The 13,132-nt window shown below is 44.1% G+C and overlaps 2 protein-coding genes across 2 annotated transcripts in view; both read left to right on the top strand.

The window, feature by feature from the left end:
* Nucleotides 1–11,183, top strand: part of IL17RD (interleukin 17 receptor D) — a 63,499-nt gene extending 52,316 nt beyond the window's left edge. The window contains 4 exon segments of the mRNA XM_032458227.1: nt 417–601; nt 2,923–3,593; nt 3,595–3,869; nt 4,793–11,183. Of these exon segments, the coding sequence (XP_032314118.1) occupies nt 417–601; nt 2,923–3,593; nt 3,595–3,869; nt 4,793–4,905 (1,244 nt within the window). The 3' untranslated portion in view covers nt 4,906–11,183.
* ARHGEF3 (Rho guanine nucleotide exchange factor 3) overlaps nt 4,956–13,132 on the top strand; it is a 294,208-nt gene continuing 286,031 nt past the window's right edge. Inside the window, exon 1 of the mRNA XM_032458236.1 lies at nt 4,956–4,976. The gene's annotated coding sequence lies outside the window, so the exon portion shown is untranslated. The remainder of the gene's footprint in view (nt 4,977–13,132) is intronic.

Genomic DNA, 13,132 nt, shown 5'->3' on the forward strand with positions numbered 1-13,132 from the left:
TGCACTTTGCTTTTATAAGTTGTACCAAAAAAAAAAAAAAACTAACAAACAAAAAAACCTCAATGAAAGTTTGTTTTAAAGAAGGTCAGCTCTGTTAATGCTTAATTGGTCTAGTAGGTGTACTTGGTTGCAAGAGCTGGTTGTGGGCTCTCTGCTGATGGGGGCGGGGAGAGGAGTCCCTGCAGTGTTCTTGGCTTGCCCAAGGTCAGTTTCAGGTGAAGAACAAATTTTGGCTATTTTTTTGCTCCATTGGACAAATCAGCTATTCCAGTCCCAGAAGTGACCCAAGGGGCTGGTGGAGTTAGGGAGCTGGGAGTGCTCTAGGTGGACGTGGAGAGAGCATTGGGTCCCAAGTCTTAGGGAACAGGACAAAGCTTTGCTAGTGGGCACCAACCTTATCTTCTTTTCCAATTTAGAAAATATATATTCACATTTAGATGAAGAGAGTTCTGAGTCCTCCACGTACACCACAGCGCTCCCCAGGGAGAGGCTCCGGCCACGGCCCAAGGTCTTTCTCTGCTATTCCAGTAAAGATGGCCAGAATCACATGAACGTTGTCCAGTGTTTTGCCTACTTCCTCCAGGACTTCTGTGGCTGTGAGGTGAGGAATCTAAAGTCTCTTCTTTTATCCTGGGCGGGACACGTGCCAAGTGCCTGGCTTCCAAACTAGTGTCAGCCTTGCACTCTTCCTGCAGTCTGTCCTACATCACCAGCACTGGATGTCTGCTGACACTTAGTTCTAACCCCCACACACTCCTGTTCATAAGTCTGGAGTGGCACTCACCTGGCAGGAAGTTTTATAAGCATTAAAAAGACTGTTGAAGGGATGGGGAATGGCAGCTGCCCTGAGAGCTTGCAATGGGGGTGGTGGGAGGTGGTCACCTAAGGCATTCTGGTGAGCATTGGAGGGTCAAAGAGAGAATGGCAAGTAAAGCAATGAGTTTAGACAATTTTGTGGGGGAGCTCTGCCAATAAGGGAAAACAATAATGTGTTACATGCTCAAGTGGTCTGCTCTGGTTTCTTGCCTTGTTCTCTTCCATTAAGCTATTAAAGTGTAGCTTTTCTATGTCATAGTGTTGATTTTAGAGTGAAGTTTGAAGCTGTCATGGAAGGCACACTGATTCTTACAAATGCAAGAGTTGTACAATAATCATGCAATTGGAAGTTGTGCTTTCAGACTATGGGTTGGTGGGTTTCAGATTCTCTCCACATGGTGAGGCTGCCCCCTAGTGTCAACAAAACATATTTACAAGGCTGGCTGGGATTCCCAGTGTGTGAAGGTGTAGAGGTTGACAGATAAGCCTGCAGACTGAAAAACTGGTGTAGACCAGTGGGTGGCACACACTGTATTCAGATATAGAAAGCACTTTTGCTTTATTTTGTAAGTGACTAGCCTCAGGGGCGAAATACCTTCCAATATGAGTGTAATAGAAAATTTGGAAACTAGAAAAGGATGACAAATTTTTAAATGGATGGTAATCTTAACCTGGAGAAAAGAGGAACCACAGTTAATATTGCTGTATTATTTCCACGCTTTTCTGCATAGATGAAGTCATACTTATAGTTTTGCATTTGAGTGGACTGGAATTACTTTTTTCTGTCTCTCACTCAATAACATTTTACAATATTTTATGTAAACAGCCATTTTAAATAGACACTAGATCCATATTAGTGATTCACCATAATTAAGTTCTTTCAAACTGTTAAACATCTCAGGAGTTCAATTTTGCCTCATTTCTGTTAATTTTTCAAAGACAGATACTTGGAAATGGAATTGCTGGGTCAGGTAGGAACATTTTTTAAGTGCTTGGTGTATATTCCCAGTTAGCTTTTAAAATGTATAATATTAGGGAAAATTAAGGAAAATGTAAGACAATTCAGGATTATCTTCAGCAAGTGGGTGGATGTTGGGGGCTTTCTTCCCTTTGATAACACCTTAGAGCAAAAGAGGAAGATAGTCATTTCAGAACCCCCTTCCCCAGAAGAGACTGTGGCTGTCACCTTCTAGCATAGGTATTGGGAGTTAATTTCTGAACTACAGAAGGAAAGAGGCTGATGGAACTGCCAAGAGATGTTTTCAGCAGAATCAGATGAAGATGGTCTAGAAAGGGGAAGCCCTCGGAGGGGGCCATGCATGCCTTGTTTTCTTTCCTTTGTCAGTGCCCCACCCCCAACTCCCTATGAGACATCCCCTACAGGTTAAAGGCCTTATAGAGATGTGACCCTGTAGACTGCTGAGAAGTCATGGTGAGAGGTGCTGGTCATGTCCAAGTGAGTGAACCAGAATGGCCGTGTTACTGCAGCTCATCACTCCTCTCCAGGCACTGATCTCCTGGTAAATAGCATGGCTGACCCCAGGGCTGTGAGAGTGGCTGGGGAGGTCCTCTTTGTCAGTCACACTCTCTGAGTTGAGTCAGCCAGCCTTGTGGATTGGGCGGCTTTGGCATCCAGACCTGAACCCCATTTCCCATTTTGGGATTCCTCACCCAAGCCCTTCTGTCATCACCTTTCAGTTCTCTTTCCAGGATCTGCTCCTCCCCACTATCAGACAGACCAACCCCCAGTGCCTCTGTTTTCCATGCTCACTATCACACTCTTATAAGTCTGCTGAAAGCCTCACATGTGATATGTAACTTAGGCAGGTTGCCAGACACTCTGTGTTTCTGTTTCTTCACTTGTAGTATGGGAGTGGTAATGATCCCACCTCATGCTAAAATGAGGGCATGATGCAGAGGGCTGGTGTGTGACCATCACCCGTGAGATGTTAGCTGTTCCTCAGAGCTGGGCAACCTGGAGCCTGCACGTAGCAGTGCTAATAATGATTTGAGGACAGATGATGTACCGTTCTTATAACATTCCCATTCTTGTCATTCGACTCTCAAAGCTGTATAGGTGAGTGAGGTTCCGTGTCCTCTTTCCAGGTGGCTTTGGACCTGTGGGAAGACTTCAGCCTCTGCAGAGGAGGGCAGAGAGAATGGGTCATCCAGAAGATCCACGAGTCCCAGTTCATCATCGTGGTGTGTTCCAAAGGCATGAAATACTTCGTAGACAAGAAGAACTACAAGCACAAAGGAGGTGGCCGAGACTCGGGGAAAGGGGAGCTCTTCCTGGTGGCAGTGTCTGTCATTGCCGAGAAGCTCCGCCAGGCCAAGCAGAGCTCATCCGCGGCACTCAGCAAGTTCATCGCCGTCTATTTTGATTATTCCTACGAGGGAGACGTTCCTGGCGTCCTAGACCTGAGCACCAAGTACAAACTCATGGACAACCTTCCCCAGCTCTGCTCCCACCTGCACTCCCAGGACCGCAGCCTCCAGGAGGCGGGGGTGGGGCCCCCCCACCCGGGCCGCGTCAGCAGGAGGAACTACTTCCGGAGCAAATCAGGCCGCTCGCTGTACGTCGCCATTTGCAATATGCACCAGTTTATCGACGAGGAGCCTGACTGGTTTGAGAAGCAGTTTGTTCCCTTCCATCCTCCTCCGCTCCGCTACCGGGAGCCAGTCCTGGAGAAGTTTGACTCAGGCCTGGTTTTAAATGACGTCCTGTGCAAGCCCGGACCCGAGAGCGACTTCTGCCTCAAGGCCGAGGTTGCCGTCCCCTGGGGCGCCAGCCGACCCGCGCTCGGAGGGCCCGCAGTTGGGCTCTGACGAAGACGCCGAGGCCGGGCCCGTAGCGGGCGCCACCTCTGTCCTGCGGCCCCTGCTGCACACAGTGAAAGCTGCCGGCCCCTCAGACATGCCGAGGGACTCGGGCATCTACGACTCGTCCGTGCCCTCGTCAGAGCTGTCCCTGCCTCTCATGGAGGGGCTGTCCACGGACCAAACGGAGACGTCTTCGCTGACGGAGAGCGTATCGTCCTCCTCGGGCCTGGGTAAGGCTCGGGGAGCCCGGAGGGCCGGTGGGTCGGGTTCTTGATGCAGGCCAAGGCTTTGGTCCATGATTCCGAAATCCGGGAAAGCTTTTTGCAAATTTTAGTGAAGATTTGCGTGTCAGTGAAATCTGACGGGAAGTAACGATGCCATTATTGATAGTCTTGATTGATCCCAGGTAATGGGAATGTTCACGTGTGTGTGCTGCAGAAATACTGATGATAAATTATGGAGAGCTGCCCCGTCCCATGTTATATAATAGACAGTGCATGCTTTTTTTTTTTTTTAAATTTGTTTGGGGGGGAGGTAATTAGGTTTATTTATTTATTTTTTAAATGGTGACACTGGGGATTGAAACCAGGACCTCATGCATGCTAAGCGTGCACTCTGCCACTGAGCTACACCCTCCTCCCAGTCCGTGCATTTTATCACCTTTCTAAACTCCAGAAACATCTGAATAGCAAAACACATTGGGTCCCAAGTGTGTTGGATGAAGGTCTGTGTACCTGTATTTTTGTTGGGATTTGTAGTGTTCACCCCCCACTTTCCCAGTGTCTTTAAAGCTATATGTAATTGAACCTGGGGTTCATAGGTGCAGTATTCTCTTCATCCTAGGTCAGCACAGGCTCCCAAGTGGGAGAGCTTTATAGGGGGCCCCATTCCCCTAGGGACCCCCCGCAGGATGCCCTCTGGAGCTGCTGTTACTGTGCCTGTGAGTAGTTGGAGTCATGTATGCCAACCCTGGACCCTCAACTAAGGGAACTGGAACCTGTTAGCAGGATGAGCATGCCCAGTCTTGCGCTGGTTAGGATGTCTGCCTTACTTGTATAAAGCACATAATTCAAACCCAGGTTCAGCTATGTTCTGAGCGCCCAGCCCAATGAAGTACAATAATGTATGGCTCTGCCCTCTTTTCTTTTCATAGGTGAGGAGGACCCTCCTGCCCTTCCTTCCAAGCTCCTTGCCTCTGGGGCATGCAAAGCAGAACCTGGTTGCTGCAGCTACACTGGTGAACTCCACGCTGTTGCCCCTTTGTAACAAAATGGAAGAGTCTAAGCATTGCCACTTTAGCTGCCGCCTCTCGCTGGTTCCCCAGCTCATCTCTCTGGGTATGTGGCCCACTTGGAGCTGAGATCTCTAAGAATATTCAGAGTGAAATCTGGCCAGTACTTGCTCTCCTTTCCTCTACTCTATCAGATATATTGGCAGAGTCTCTAGTTTTCTGAAACCATATGGAGCTCTGAAAGGCATGTCCATAATGTCTGACAGCAACTTGCCATGTTAGGTCAGACTTTGGATTAGAGCCAATTCTGGGAGGTGGGGAGGAAACATGTAAAGAGAAACAGGAAAATACCCACACTGATCATTCAGACTTAATTTATCTGCACAAACTTTGCCTATTCACTGTTGGCTACTTTGATTTGAAATGCTTTGTGGAAAAAGCACTTTTGATGCCACTACAGCCTCAGAAATCAAGTGCCAGTCTCTATGGAACCCATAGTGTTACAGGTGATGTTCCTTTCCATTTTTGGTGTGGAATTTGTGATACCATTTATGATGCCATGGGTGTTAAAAAAAAAAAGCTGAGTTAAAGGTCAAGAAGGTGACTGAATATACAATCACCTTTCATAAAATGAGTCTTTATATATTAATGGGTGGCATGGCTGGCTGAGGTGGGGGTATGCAGGACCAGGCTGACCATCTAGCCCATTTTTTCTTAGATGGGTTGGTCAGTGTGCTGGAGCTCAGCACCCAGGGCCACCTCTTGGTCTGAATAGGCATCATGCAGGGGCCAGATCTGCCTGCCAGGTTTCCCTGGGTTCCATTTATTGTGCTGTATCTCAGATGTTGGTGCCTAGAAGTTTATTTTTAAGAGGCTAATACCCAGCTGGGCTGTATTACTGGAAGTTGTGATTTGTGCTTTGGTTGGCCTCTCGTCTAAAGCTGTGTCCATAATATTAGGGATAAGAATCCACTGAAAAACGGCAGTATGTGGAGGTGGTAGCCATTTAATCTGCTGACTGGTTTTGACTAATGACAAACCTCTTTTTAAGAAGGTGAAAAGGAGGGGATTGTTACAAAGATGAATGTGCTCTTTGAGTATCGTCTAAAGAAGCACGGGACCTGAAGTCATTAAATTCTTGAATCTTAAAGTACTCCCCTGACAACCCAGCCTGTGAATCAGGTTTCACTTTGTTTTTGTTGTACTTACCCAATTAAAGATTTGTCTCTTGTGTTCATTTCTACCAAAAATAGGTATTTAGAGCTTAAAAGGAAAGAATTTGCTTTAAAAAGGAAAAGTAAATGTTCTGTTTTTTTGAATGACTCTTCTTCAGAATTTGTTTCCAGTGGAAAAAAAATTGTTCTCTTCTCCTCCCCATGACCTTGAGGGGGAGTGAGTGTTTTTTGTTGTTTTTTTTTTTTTGCCAACTTTCAAATGAATACAATTGGATTTTGGCATCTTATTTTCTCAGCACCCATACCAGAGACCATGGTTTTCATTCCTTCAGCAAGTAGGACCAATATTAAGGGGGAACACTGAGAAACATCCTAGGGTGGGAAGTGGGGTGGGGCAGGACTTTTCCTTCCAAGCTCATTCTCGGTAAGTGGGGAAGGGAAGGTTTGCATCCCTACTGGAAAGGAGGTTTGTGTGTACCTTTGATGCACATGCCACACTCCCTGCTCTGTAAAGGCAGCTGGCAGCTTCTTGGGAGAAGAACGTGCTAGTCTGTTCTCTGGCATCGAGTTTCCTGCAGCTGCTCTGAGGGAGAGACAAGTGGGCTGCAGAACTGTCTCCCCCATAAAGCCAGGCATCTTGTTGGAGAAGCGATGTTTCATGTTGTCACTGTGGAATCTGAAATGAGTGCAGAGCTCCTGCCCATATGTGACTGTCCTCTCATTCCATCGTCGGTGTGCGTTCTGGGAAGGAGATTGGTCAGTTTTATTAATGTCTGAAAATTCACTTTGAAACATTTTCAAAGTGATTTCTTACTGAAGCCAAGAAATGGAGCATGCCCTGAAGGAACTATTAGGAGCTGCTTTCAGATAGATATTCAGTTTTGCGTGTGAAAGGAGGCATCTCGGAGAAAGTGGCCCCAGGGACAGCATGGAGGACTGGGGAGGAAGCGTCACCTGGGCTCCGTGAGTGGAGGATGGAGAGCTTGCTAAATAAATTCATTTATTATGAAAATGGATGGGAAAAATTGTGCTAGTCCAAAAATCAGGTGATGCTTTGGGTATTTATTTTGAAATACTAATGATGATGATATTCAATGAAATCAAACTATTGTACCAAGTAATGAAATGACATCGTGAATACCCAGCTCTGAAAAAGCTGAGAAGACCAACGACTTTCTGGTTCTGCCTTAGTTACACTTTTTTTTTTTTCACTTTCTGCCCTCACCCCCCTCCCCCTCAATCTCATGCTGGGAATGGGGATAGTTGCCTCACAGATTAAGGCAAAACATCTGTTTTAAGCAGAGCTGCGTTTTTTGACTCTCACATTGTCCTGGACAGTGGAAATGATAAGACAGAATTCAGATAAAGGTTCTGCCAAATCACAGCCTTTTAGACATTGGGGAAGCAAGAATTAGAATATAGGGATGATGTCAGTGAAAGGCTTTCATCCTGAGGGTTCAAGGCTATGTGTGGCCAAGTTAGATGATATCCTCTGGACAGAAGACCAGGGGTAGGTTCAGGGTTCCAGGTAACCAAGAAGCCTGCAGGTAGTTGAAAGGTAGGGAGCTAGTTGTCTATCTTAACTTAACAGTGCCCTACAGAAAGGACTTAGTATCTGACACAGTCAGCTTTGCCAGGAGAGTGACCAGAGAGGTGAAAGTCCGGGTAGAGATGTGTTCTCCTCCAGGTCAGCTACAAGCAACAGGGACCACCTGGATGGGCCCTGCACTGGAGGCAGGAGTCCTTTAGAGGGCTGAGTCCTGGGCCTTTGAGGTACAGTGATCTCCAGAAAGAATCAGAAGTCATTCAGATTCAGGCTCAGGTACTTAGGTGGGTGACCCAGCCAAGTAGTAGTATTTTAAGCCAAAAATGGGGCATAAAGTCAAGAGACAGAGTTTTTGGTTGATACATTAATAATAACCAGAGACAGTCCCAGATCAGAAGTTTAAAAAAAATGTTCTAAGCAATGGTAACATCATTGGAATCAGTGTGTAGTGATTTAAGTTTATATATGTTTGTCAGAATTTATTTATAGTCTTGCTACTTTATAGCCACAAGTGTCATTAAAAAAAAAAAAAAGCAAAAAACCTCTAGTCTCAGGTTCCCTGATTTAAGCACAAATAAACAGGAAAACTGTCCCCCCAGAAATGTAGGATTATGTGATTTTCAGAACTTTTCCATTTTTCAGAGTTGAGTATCTTTTCTTTTAAAAGAAACAAAGGAAGAAAACAGCTATGTTATTCCTGGAGGAAAAAAAGAGTTTCCTTCCAAAAGAGAGAAAGCCCTGCAGTCCCTAACCACCTCAACACTAATTTGGCTCTCTTAAGGAGAGAGGAATTACTCATTGTGTCTTTATTGGGGAGAGGTGGGCAATGCCAATGAGAAATTTATTCATCTTTCCTATTTTATATAATTTGTGAAAAGTCCTGCTCTTGTTTAACAAATGCTGTGCCTTTAGGGGCCTCCAAAGGGGGTCAAGTGTAATGATAAATAAGGTTTGATGATAAATGGCAGTGACATGCCTTGTTAGTGTTAGCGAGACAGTAAGGCATGCTGGGGACTACAGCAAGCTGAAACCCTCCTGTCCCACTTATAGAGGGCAGCTCTCCAGCCAGTTGTGACCATGGAGTGTTTCCTTATTTTTCCATTTTTCAAGAGAAGCTGAGAATCTGGATTTTTATATGAAAATTCTGATTTTTTTTTTTTTTTTTTTTTTGGTATTGGCAACTAAATGATAAAAAATTTTTACGGTGAATTCAGGCCCAATGGAACAACACATAGGTAGACCGGATTTGGTCCACAAGCTGCCACCTCTGCTTTATAAGATTTAAAAAGAAAGGCATCTTCCATGGTAATTACAGATGTCTGGTGCCACCAGAAAATGCTCTTGCTAAATGTACCAAGGAGCTAGATTGTTTCTTTTACCCATTGCTCCCCTAAAGAAATTTGATATGACTGAATGTATTTGAAATGTTTTGATTGCTTCTTCACACTTAATGATGTCTTAAGAAAAAGGCAAACCAGTTGTTAATTTCAAAACCAGATTTATGTTCTCCCAATTTAAAAAATACGACACATGGAACAATTTCATTTAAACTCCATAAACTGAAGGACCTTATTTATAGTTTTAGCTCTTGCCTTAATCACTTTTTTAGATGATGTGTAATTCTGAGCTTAGGCCAGGACTTAATAAGGAAAGCAGGCATTGTGGGGAGCAGAGCAAGGAATCCTGAGTGTCTGCTAGAGCCAGGCCATTTGCTTTGTCTTCTGCTTTAAATGATGTGTGAATGGACTCTGTTTTGGAGGTGTGAAACTGTATACGGAGAAAAGCTTTTCCTGATACTGAGATATCAGTCAAGGGTCCTCACAGGTGTTGGGTCATCCTTGCTATATCACTTCCTTTTCAGGCTTAGGGTGAGAGAATAAACAAAAGAAAGTCTGACTGTAAGCCAATAGCTTTGATTCCGATTTCAGAGTTTTGGGGATGGGAGAAAGTTTGGATTATCTGGCATAATACCCCTCCTCCCCTGCTGGTGTCAGACAGGGCTGTGCATGAATTATTTCAGACATGTGGCTGTGGATGGGATTCTGGATTTTTAGCAAAGGAGATTCTGTAACTTACCCTGCTGATCAGATATTTCTTTGTACATCTTCCTTATAGAAATTCAAACCCGCCTTCTCTTGTTCAGCATGTAGTGGAAAAAGAACAGCTGCTCACCTTCCGTGTATTTGAAAACCACAGTGAAGTCATCCCCCTGGTGTTTTTATTTCAGTGATAAATAATCCCACCCCTACTCATTCTACACAGCTCTTGTTTTCCAAGGGCTTAATAATTTTCACTGCTCTTCAGTTTCTCAGTTTCACACTCAGTTTAGTTGCTTAAATAGAATATGGTGCCTTATTCACATTGGTGCCTTGTGAAGGCCAAGCTCAGGATGGGGATTAACAGAGAAATTCTTAGGTACCTGGTGTCTCTTACTACTTAAAAATATAAAGGCACTTTTAAAAAATGGTAAATCGCCTGTATTCATTTTGAGGGTTGATTGCCACATATTTTTCCCCCTTGGCAATAGTCCTCTATCATATATGGAGTTTTGTTTTCCTCTTATGGTCAGACACTTGGTGCTTATTCCTGATGTGTTAAATGTCATTCCCGAGCTGCTTCAGGATACTCTTCAAGACCAGCTCTTACCTTCTGAGTGGCAACTACCCCTCCCTCCCAGTTTTGGATTATATTTTTGTATATCTCTTGACACCACCTTTAATTCATGACTCACAGTACTATTAAAATTACAGACTTCACTTTAACCACAGGTGAGATAGACAGCAGTTGGTAGGAGCTAATTTGCTAAGAGGTCGAGTAAGGACCTTGGGAATTTTGGCCATTTGTCTTCCCTCCTGCTCTTTGGTTCCTCTCCCAAATTCAGCTGGGACCACAGACTCCTCAAGAAACTTTTCCATGTTCTGAACGGTTGCAGCCAGGGCTCTGAATTGACCAAACATGGTAGTTTACATAATCAGAAATCTGAGAAAAGCAAACTGTTACGATTGCATATCTGGTGTTTTTATCAAAGAAAGAAAATTTCAGTTGAGAAGATTCAAAGATGCAATCTTCTGTTTGTATGTGATGTAGACTAAGTTGGCTGCTCCATTCATTAGACAAAAAATTTACCATTGGATTGCACTAATGTGTAATCATCTTGTTATTTTTAACAAACGTTTTTTTCCTGACTCAAGGAAAAAAAAATGTAGTGAGTCCAGAGAGAGCAAAAACTTTTGTAAAAACCAAATATATTCATTTAGAGAGTAGATGACTTCTATTTTCACTGTTAGTTTTTTTCCCTCCACTGCAGAAGCTCCCTGATACTACGTTCTAGGGGGAAAGCCTGTGGAACACAGTGGTTATTGCCATTGTCTTTGTTTCATCTTTGTAAAGTTTGTCTTTTGTGAGGTTTGGTGGAATAGTGAGCACTGACCGACAGACTGTAGTAGTGTGCTATATTTTTACATTGAACATTTAATGTCTTACTTGATTTGTACATAATTCTGTAAATAGATGACAATAGACCACAGCTGACATTTGCAAAATGTTTTTTGTACCCTATAATTTTTGCATCAAATAAAATGTTTTAAGATTGTGGTGGCTCATTATTCTAGATCATGTTTCCTGTTTCCTGAATAGCTGGGGTTCCTAGCACAGTTTTCTGTGGCCTCTACCTCTGGAAAGGAGAGAGATGATCTAGGGTGAGGAGACCAGGGTGGCCAGTATGTCTTGTACTTTAGAGAAGAGGACCCTGCTACCCTTGACCGTTTACCTCGCCCTCCAACGGGCAGACACCTGTTGCCTGCATGGCGTGAGGAGCAAGGACAGAGATACATACCTCAAGGAGAAATTGGACTCTCAGAACAAATGGACTTTCTTTGCAGAAATTTGAAAAGAGCCACTGAAATTTGGGAGCCACAAACCTCCTATCATTCAAAAAGAAAAAGAATTGCCTGTTCATTCTTCCCAGAGACTTCCTCTCACCTGTGTGCCCCATGTTCTCTGAGTTAAATTCATGATGCCCATCAACTTCAGGGTCTCATTTTTGAGATTCTGAGGCCCAGAAATTGGGTAGCTTTGCCAAAGGCGCAGACAAGTCGGCAGCCCTGGGATTCATATGTCTCATTGAATCATCCTCACTCCTAACCAGTGGGCAACACTGCCCCTCGACATAATTTAAAGGGAGAAGAAAGAATCTTGAGTTGTATGTTCTGGTGAGTTGGTTCCTTTCTCAATCCAAATATTAAGAGTAAATCTGATTCAAAGGTTAAGCACATGGATCTAAAAGGACTCTATTGGAAGAATCTTTTTAGGCAGATGCTGTGGTAAGTGAATTCCTTTTTCTTGTTGGTGGAAAAAGCTTCTCTTTGGACAGGATGAGAAGCGCTAATTTTTACCGTGGTACTGGAAAGCAGAGTTCATTTTTACAGCTGCTTAGGGTTCTTGCAGTTGCTGTTCAACATGTGTGGGACCTCGCCACTGGTTTTATTTACTTTGTTTTAGAAATGGAAACTTTTAGGGGTAGCAAAGACCACTTCCCCTTGCAGGCTTTAATTAGAAAGCATTTTTTTGTTTTGGTTTAGTTGAGAAAGAGACTACAGGCAATAAGCTAAGCAGGTGAATGAAAGAGGAGACGTAAATTATACCTTCATTGTTTTGGAAATAGTGGGTCCTTAATAAATACTTTTTTTCCACCCTTACCCCCAACATACCCTGTCCTCACTGTCCACAGGAACAAAATCAGAACTTGCCCAAGAATAGGTTAGGTAGAGGATGCGGTAAACGGAGGGAGGGATACAAACATGGGGTAAGGCCTTTTTGCAATGAGATAACATTCAAACAGGATCTTTGAGATTAAGGGAAATTATTGCAAGGTCAGTGGGCTTGGCTCTCTGGCCTCTTTTTGGAGGGGTGTTGTACCATTTTTCACATTTATAGGTGATACAACTTTCTTGCTATATTTATTTGAGAGCCTAAAATGTGTCCTAGGGACACAGTATTGAATAAGATACACATGATCCCTGCTGTCTTGACTCCACCTCTTTCTGTGTATGGGACTGTGGGCATATCACCTAATTGCTCTGAGCCTCAGTTCTTTCATCTGCAAGATGAAACTAATACGCACTGCATAGGGTTATTGTGAGGCTTAATGAATTGAGGTCTAAAAAGCACCCACGGCCATGCCTGGCAAGTGCTAGACACATGGTAAATAGTAGCTATTATTTATTCTGTGGAAGAGCAGGTTTGGGGTTCCTTGGGGGCCACATGGAAGTGGGTGGGAGACAGTTCCCTGGCTTTGTCAGGTGCTAAATTAAAGCCTCTCCCCCCTAAGAGAAGAGGGTGGGTCCACATCTGACTTTTGGTGTTGGTCCAGGAAGAAAGGGATGGGGTTGGGGAGGGGGAGGTGCTCCTAGCAAAATTAAATTAAGACAGGAACCGGGGGTTCTTAATAGTTGAATGTACATAGCCTGTGACAGTTGAACATGTACTCAGATCTGCTAGTGTTTCATTCAGTAGGCTCTTTTTTCCCGGGTCATCCTTCAG

Source organism: Camelus ferus, chromosome 17, assembly GCF_009834535.1.
Source record: "Camelus ferus isolate YT-003-E chromosome 17, BCGSAC_Cfer_1.0, whole genome shotgun sequence".
Lineage (NCBI taxonomy): Eukaryota > Metazoa > Chordata > Mammalia > Artiodactyla > Camelidae > Camelus > Camelus ferus.